Source organism: Buceros rhinoceros, unplaced genomic scaffold (genome assembly GCF_000710305.1).
Source record: "Buceros rhinoceros silvestris isolate BGI_N320 unplaced genomic scaffold, ASM71030v1 scaffold6674, whole genome shotgun sequence".
In the NCBI taxonomy this organism is placed as follows: domain Eukaryota; kingdom Metazoa; phylum Chordata; class Aves; order Bucerotiformes; family Bucerotidae; genus Buceros; species Buceros rhinoceros.
In genome coordinates, this window is record NW_010407572.1 from 64,755 (window position 1) to 73,559 (window position 8,805).

At 38.3% G+C, this 8,805-nt stretch overlaps 1 protein-coding gene across 1 annotated transcript in view; it reads right to left on the reverse strand.

Annotated features, from left to right (window-relative positions):
- Positions 1-8,805, reverse strand: part of LOC104492015 (DNA polymerase alpha catalytic subunit-like) — a gene marked incomplete at its 3' end in the record, with an annotated part of 107,586 nt that overhangs the window by 61,045 nt on the left and 37,736 nt on the right. Inside the window, exon 4 of the mRNA XM_010134515.1 lies at positions 2,453-2,569. Coding sequence (XP_010132817.1) covers positions 2,453-2,569 — 117 coding nt within the window. The remainder of the gene's footprint in view (positions 1-2,452; positions 2,570-8,805) is intronic.

Genomic DNA, 8,805 nt, shown 5'->3' on the forward strand with positions numbered 1-8,805 from the left:
GAGGAAGGGCGGGAAAGAGGAAGGGGGGAGGGGGGCAAAAAAGTGTTAACATTAAAACAATTTGAGACACCCATCTGTTTACTAAGATTCTGGAGATACGGACTAAAACATAGTAGTGAGCTGGACAAAACACTCTCCTTTTCAAACCTCAAATACTCAAGGTCTGTGCTCAAACCACCTTGAGCTGGAACATATCTTTTTCATGTCTCATCTATACAAGCTAAGCTCTCAGCTGTCATGATCTAGGTGTAGACAGGTGGTTGTTTCCTTTCAATAAACAAACCAAGTTACCAGTTACAACTTTTCACAACTGCCTGGGTCTCACCTCCTGGAAGACAGTACACTGGCTATGCAAAGACAAGCTTGCAAACACTTGTAACGCAGCAATACTGGAACGGAGCAGCTCATTTGGGCACTGCTTTTAAACACCATTTCTAAAACAGTGCAGCTGGTTAATTTTTCTGAACTGATGAGAAAAACAAAACAGCATGCTCTATGCAGCATTCATAAAAGGCATGTGAGACTTTTAGAACTATCAAATGTAGAATATATTTATCTGAAGTACTGTCATAGTCCAATTATTAATATGGCTACTGCTATTCCATGATTCATGCAGCACATTAAAATGACAGTGAAAGGTATAAAATGTGAAAATACCACCAACACATTTTCCAAAGATTCCTTCTAAAAGCTGAAGACCCTAAATGTAAAGCTTAGAATTTATTCACAGGGAATACTTTAAACGCCAGCACTGAACAATTTTATATTACCTAAAAAAGCTAAGGATTTTTGAATATGAAACTATAGAACATATGCTCAGCCTTTTAAAACATGCATATAGTATAAAAAATTGCAACTGGAGAACACAGAGTGCCTCTAACCAGCACTAACTAATTACATCAAAATGCTGGAACGCTCGATAGCAACGAACACACAAGATCAGGCCAAAGATCCTACTGCTCGGTGCAGCATCTTATCCTCACGCTGGCGAATGGACCCGCATTTTGGGAGAATGTGACCACACGCAGAGGTAAGAGAAGGCAGAATCATCTCCTTACCAGACCTCATCTGCTTCTCTTAATAGCTAGAAACTGGAACAAGACCTTCATTTTTTCATGCATTTTTGTTGCTAATGAGCATGTCTGGACACTTCTAATATTCACATAAACCTTGGTCTTCTTTTCCACTGGTGTTGGCTTTAAATTTCTTACGGCAATACACGTTACTGTACACAGTTTAATAGCATAGGTGAAGGTTTGTTCTCTGATGGATTAACCTTCCTTCCTTTTTAATTTTATGTGATACCACCTGGTTCCTGTGTTAACAGATTGGAAACTTTCACTCATTTTTACCCACTCTTTAATGGTGTTCATTACCTGATCTTATATTCTTCAGCACTAACTTACCACTAATGTAAAAAATGGCTCTCTCTTGGTCAGTCTCTCTCTCACAATGCTGTTTCAGTCCCTTGATTTTTACTGACACTTACCATTTGTGACTTTTTACATTTCCAGTATTGGATGAGAAGGACCAAAAAAATCTCATGGGGTAAACAAAACGATGTTGTTTGGAGCATTCACTTGACAGGCCCACCTCAAACCCTTGATTTTTGTAAATTTAATGTATGTAAGTAAGAATAATTTAAAGACTTATTACTACCTGAAACAAACCCCAATTAAAGACTTCCTATTTTCTTTACAGAACCTTTCCCTCTCTCTTTGGTTATTAGATGTGAATTCTGGAAAATGTCTAGACACTGAATATTAAAATCTGTTTTTCCCCCTCTTCTTCTTAACAAAGAAATTGAAGTTCTTCGCAATATTTTTACAACATGAAACAGAATCAACTTCCTTTAATCTCAGAATCCAAGAGAACCAACTAGGGTAGAGCAAGCAGTCCTGAACTCCAGCAGAACAGACCATCTAGCTCAATACTAGGTGTAAAAGATTTTACATTTTTCAGGTATGGAGCCAAATCCAAATGTGCAGAACCCAGAACTTCTCATCTCCTGAAAATACTCACCACCCCGAGGTACCCGCAGAAGATGGTATGAAAGCCCACCTCCAGCTCCTTAGCACCAAATGCAGTCAGGCGAGAACCAGCCAGCAGAAAAGCAGGCAGTTGGTTTTGGTTTGGAAGGGTGGTTTTGTTTGTTTATTTTAATCTACCTGTATTCTACCAGAAACATTCCAGCAAATTCCAGTTTGCTGACCAAATGCTTGTCAGCTGGAAAATTTCCAAACACAGCAGCTGCATGGCATGCTCTCTTCACAGCAATGGGGATGCAGCTTAAACAGGGACTAGGAAAAGCGTAAACAGTATCCTTTAAACTAATAACTAATTAAAAATTCCTGCTTAATCTTGCTACTTCTGAAAGGCAGAGCTGAGAGAGATGTGACTTTCAAGAGAATCCTGCCCCACTACTGTCAAAGCTTTGTCCTAAACCACTCACCTCTGGTCTCAGAACAGCCTTCTTGCAGGCCTGGCACACAGGGCCACTGCGGGAAAAACTCAGGGGAACTTGACGGGTTCGATTCTGGCAAGTTGGGTCCTCACATGTTAACCAGCCCTGCAGAAAGGGAGAACATAGAAGACGACACTTCTTTACCATAAATTCAAGTTATAGCTTTTTACCACATTACCATACTTAAGCAAGAAAAAAATTCCTAGCTTCAACATCTGTTGTGAAGCTGATACTATAATACGTATAAAGAGATGAAGGTCCTTGTTAAAGGTAAAACAATCAATGGTGGAGAACAAAGCTGAAGTCTTCTTGCTTCAAAGTCCCAACTCTGCACACTGCAGCCGTCTCTTCCTTGAAGTATACTGAAACCTCTGCTCTTCTCCAGTTCAGACAACATTAACATAAGATAATTATTTTATACAACTCCATAGACCAGACAGCAAGACACCCCAGAGACCTGTAACGAATTAAATTTTCAAGTAAAGTGCCATTTCCTTGCTTGTGTTTTAAATGGAAAAAACAATTTTAACTTCTAGGTTATCTGACAACAGACAGAAGCTTTCTCTTCTCTCTTTTTTAATTAATTTATTTATAGAAATCTAGAGACTTCAACGTAAACTGATTCATTTAGGAAAAACAACCATTTTGCTGAGTTAAAACACAGTAACATCTAAGCCAGCTTGCTCTGTGACTGCTCAGGAGACAACACAGGAGGGTTCTTCTCTTAAGAGTTAGAAAGAATGCTGCTGGATCAGTAAGGATGTACTTTTTGTACCAGGTCCAACCACACGTTAGATCAATGCCGCACCTCAGCTCTAAAAATGACAATAGCAGATACCTAAGGAATAGCATAAGAGAAAATACACAGCAGGAGTTTTCCAGAAAATGTTCCCAGCTTTTGGAAATGACTCAAGTGCCTGCTGAATCACTGTCTCTATATTCAGTGGTGATAGATGCATTACTAACCCCACCCCAAGGAACTTCAAGTGCTTTTTGATCCAATGTAAACTTCTAGCATCTACAACATCCTGCAGAACAACAACACGCTATAGGAAAAAGTATCTTATTTTTCTTAAAAACACATACACACTTTTCTTTTTTAATGCCTTCTAGTTCTTCTGTCAGGAAAGACTAGGAATAATCATTCTGCGTTCACCTTTTCCATGCCACTCACGATTTTACAGACCTCCATCACATCATCTACGATCAAACTCTTTCCAATACACGGTCTTAACTTACTTAGCTGTTCCTTGAATGGAAACCACTCCCCATCTTTGCTGCCCTTCTCTGAATCTCTTCACAGTCCTTTTGGAAATGAGGGATGGGGAAAATGGGACGAATGGGGAGGCAGGTGAACCCAGTATTGCACACAGGACTGTATTCAGGATGCTAGCCAAACAGGAGCTCATCCAGAAACAGGATGTTATTTACCATCGTGTTCTGTGTTCCCTTCTTTCTTCAACCTCTGTCAGTCTGGAGCACTACTGAGCATTTGAGCACTGAGCAGTCACTTCCAGGAAGATACTTACTATCACCTAAGAATTATATTTTTATTCTTTACTAGGAAGTATATGTAAAATCAAGGTGGTTTTCTTAGCATCTTCATCACTTGGCAGAGGATTTAATCTTCCATTGTTAACTGACAAGTCAACTTGGTATCACAAGGGTTTTCTGCAACTCGTCTCAAACAGATCCTTCTTTTATACCCCTGAGCAGCTCAGCGCCATCAAACTCTGCCATTTCAAATTATCAGCTGTTGACGTCTTTGCTGGGAATAGCAACTGTTTATTTTTGCCTCTGTTTCCAAAATCTGGTTTTGTTGCTCCTGAAAAGTTAAATCCAACCATAATGGGACTCCTGGTACTTTGACAGAAATACTATGAATCAGAGGACAACTCAAAAGGCTGCTTTCTTCCCTTCTTACCGACGCTTTTAAACAAACTGTCCCAACATCGACTTCTACCTAATTTCCGTAGTAGCAATTGATCTTTCCAGTTATTAACATGTTTCTTTCCCTTCCAGTTTCCACAGCTCCACTCAGAGCACTAGTGTTACTATCACCATCCTGGTTAAAAGTCAGTAATGAAAGCCTGCAACTATATACCTTTTCTGGCTTTCATTTCCCAGATATCCTGGTTTGCTGGCAAAGCAAATTTGTTAGTAAGACATGACTTACGTTTTCTTTGCGCACTGGCATGGCCCAAACTGAATCTGTATTTTGTACTTTGGTAATCCAGTGTCCTGATTCAATACGACTATGTCAGTCACTTAGTTTAAAGTTAGCTATTTAAGTGACTCTATGTCAAATGCTTTGGAACTTGTGTGGGGGAATACATAAACTTCAGTTTTCCATTTTCCAAAACCTTGTTAAAATAGGATTAGACTATGTCTACTCTTAAAAGCTTCAGGGTTTTTTTGGGTTTTTTTCAGTTTTCTTAGTTTTTATCAATATCTTTCCTATCATTTACGGGAGTATGCAGAACTTTGTTTCTGCAGCTTGTTTTCTAAAGGATCAGGTAACCTGAACACTATTCTTTCACGTTTGTCAGTTTTATCTCTTTCTTCAACTTAAAAATATGTTCTTCTATAATCTTTTCAAAAATGCTACAAGTCTGACTTAGTCTTTGTTTTTTACAATGAAACCTCAAATCCTTTCCAAATAATTCATTTTAGAGACCTCTCATCTTTCACCATTTCTCCAGTCATGTCACATCTTCAACATTATCCGACTTGGTGCCAAGCCCATCTAAGCACTTCATGTTGCTCTTGCAGAGAGGAACTTTTATGTCCATGTGAGCAGACCAGAAAAACTTTGTGGGGAACTTCAACCCAACAGCAAGGTATAGAGCACTACTAGATGTATGCTGAAGCCCACACTGCAGATATTGAAAGAGTCCGTTAAGATAAGCAGTGAGGGTTCATTTCACCCAACTTCGGGTATCTAAAAGGCAGATACCCAGTTTGAAGCTGGTTGCCCTATGATCCATTTATAGAAAATGAAGAAAAAAAAAAATCTTTGAAAATCAATTCACTTAACGGATTCTGGGATGCGGCAAACTTTGCTCTCGACTCTCTTAATAAGGTAAGGGTCTGTCAGAGCAAGCTTTTTGAAACAGTATGATCAGTGGATTGGATTACTATGAATTTTATTGTTATATAGATTAACAATGTAAATCATTAAATATTTAATACTGCATGGTGAGGAAATTGCAAGAATTCATAAATCTTTTGTGGATTTAATTTTGGTCTCTTGCACAGCGGTTGCCCTCGCAGTCCTAGTAGCACTCTCCTTGTCACGTTCAGATTTTTAAATGACACTTATTTCACTAGTGACATTAGACAGACAGACGCCACCCAACAAGACTGAGCTACTTCATCAGCAGATGCTTCACCATGAAAAAGTCCTAATTTAGGACCTGACCTAACATAGACACCTGACCTGTGTCTTCTGGAGTCAGCAGACACAAATGAGCCTCAAGTAAAAAAAAAAACCAAACAAACCCAAACCCCAAAACAACAACAACAAAAAAAATCAAAGCTAGTCTTCAGCTTTGGTTTTGCAAATGAACCTAAGAATTATTTCTAAAAGAGGATCATTTTAAAAATAACTCAGTTTAATAGACATGGAACAACCTTCTACCAAAAAAAGCACAGAGATCTTCAGGCACTCACTTACTTGAGTACTGAGAATATCATTAGAGCCATTGTGAGGGAAAACAAAAACATCCTGGAAAGGATAATAAATTATCACAGATCTTCCACTAAGTTAATTCTTAGAGACAAAAGCTATGTTCTGTGTGGAAATCTGTTCATGCCGTATTTGTTTATTATGTGGCATCTCTACCTTTCTATGAAATATCTGGTAGTAGTCTGACACATACAGGGCCTTAAAATATACAGCCAGGCGAGGAGAGGTGTGGAAGGTATCCTCACTCATCCCAAAACTCTCCTGTTTAAGAAGATAATCGTTTCAGCCGTAACTATGAGAAGGTTCTGTGTGCGCAAAGAGAACACTCATGACTCATTACGTGACTACATTTGAACTTTAAAACAATTTACTATACTAGAAAAACAAAAGCATGGGAACTGCCAGATAGTAAGGTATTTAGTCAGGGAATGCAAGTGCAACTGAAAAAACAAAGCCTGGAATGGGAGCAGAATCCCAGCTTCAGCTGAGCAGAATACTCAAAAACAGACAACCAGGAAAAGAACGGCTGATAGAAGTAGCAGTGAGTTTTCTGCCACCCATTGACATTTTTGGCTAACAATTAAGAAAAAAAGGACTACACCACTTGCAACGTACTGCTTCTGGTGTCTCGTAAGGGAATGCAGAGATGGTCCACCCAAACTACTGCTGAACACTGACAGCTGAAGCAAGCTTCTTCACGCAGCTGTTTCAGTCTAATGCAGTCACTGTTGAAGAAAGCACTGGGACCTTTGTTGGTCACAAAACACAGGTGAAAAGAGACTGAATAACCCCGCTTACACTAAAATCAATAGCTTAGCCTAAAAATAAACATTCAAATGCAACAGCTTACTATTTTACTCGGTTTTAACTACTAGGAAATAACAACCACAGATACAACTTTCACTGAAAGTACATTTGTCAATAAACTGTATTTTAATAAATACGAACTAAGTTGTTGCCTACAATAAAAAACCCAAACGTTTGAGGTAGGTATTAACTAACTAAAAGTCCCTTCAATTCATACAGAAGATAGTTAATGTCATTTGTGTTGACTTCCTACCAATTCTAATTAACATTAAAGAGGTCTTTTCTTCTTTCTCACCTCTCTATTCAGCCCTTATTTGCGTTTGTTGTACTTACTATCTGTTAATCTCTCTTAACAAATGACAACAATAACCGTTACTATTATGCATGGAAATTAAACATGTAGATAACTGTGTGAAAGGAGTTATTTTTGAAAAAAAGAGTATCAGAAACATGTAACTCTTTATGTCTATTCTTTTGCTTTGATAATTAAGCCATAGCCTTGAGTTGTTTTCAACAAAAAACTTCTCCATGGACATGCGTGTTGCAATCAAATTCAATACGTGCATTATGTTCTGATTCAATTTGTTCAAATATATTATTATTAACTCTTATTTGATCCATGGCTGTCATCTTCACTGACCAAACAAAACCAACCCTTCATTTCCCAGCAGCTATCATTGAGTCTGTAAATTAATTTGCAATTGATCAAACAAAATCATAATAGGAAACCTTCAGTTTTGTTCTACCTGGTATCTGCAACACTGTAGGAAATGAAATACAAATGGATAAGAAAAAAAAAAAAGGCAACTAGCATTTCCAAACATCGTCTGCAAATGTTTAGTTCTTTTTAAAATACAAAAAATGTATGCAAAAAAACCCATGAAGTAAATGCACAATATAAAAAGAAAATCCCTGAAGAGTACTATGTCCACAAACTGTAGCTAATGGGGAGAAATTTGCAAGTCAAAAGTAATTTTCTTTCTTTGTAAGTCTGTTCTTGAGAATTAGCCTCTCACATTCTAGTGATCAACAAGCATTATAAACATTACCCCAAAACACAGAGGCAAGTGGTTTTGGAACAGCCTTTCAAACAGAAGTTGCAGGAGTCAACAACATACATTTATTGAGCTTTATCTTAATAGTCTTTACAAATTACATTTCACAGTGTAGCTTGCTTGCCTTCTGCAGCAGAGGACTGGATGTGCTTTCTCTACGATGCTTCAATTCTGTATCTTTTCCCGCCTTCAGACAGTCTCGATGCTAAGGCACTACTTACTACTGCTTTAAAAGTTCACAAGGAATGAAAAAAAAATGGTAGTAAAAGGAAAAAAGCTGCAAGCACTGAAGATTGAGAGGCCACTAACTGTTGCTTTGGAGTTGAATTAAAAATGTAATTAGTGCTTGCCTCTCTACAATCTTACTCTACATTGAAGACAATCTTAATGTGGATTTTTGAAAACAGAATCTTGGTGAATGACAGCCAATCTCCAAATGGCCGGGATACCTAACTGAAAGCACACTGCATCTGAAATCCATGGTTTCCTCTCTGCTGAAAGTATCACCTTAAAACATCAAACCTGCCAGACTGGAAGGGTAGGAACACAATGTGAACATCCTTTCCTAGTCAACCATCATAAGCTTGCTTTCGTGTCACTGATCAGCAAAGCAGGTTTTGGAAGGCTGGATATGAGAGACACCATGAAAATCTTCTGATTCAGGTATTACTGTGAGTTACTCAGCAAGCCACTCTAACTTCACACAGACCTCTCTCAGAGACTACTCTTACAAAAGTCTATTATTTCCACTATTTCCATGGCCAGAAGCTTCAACCCCCGTTTTCCTGCTG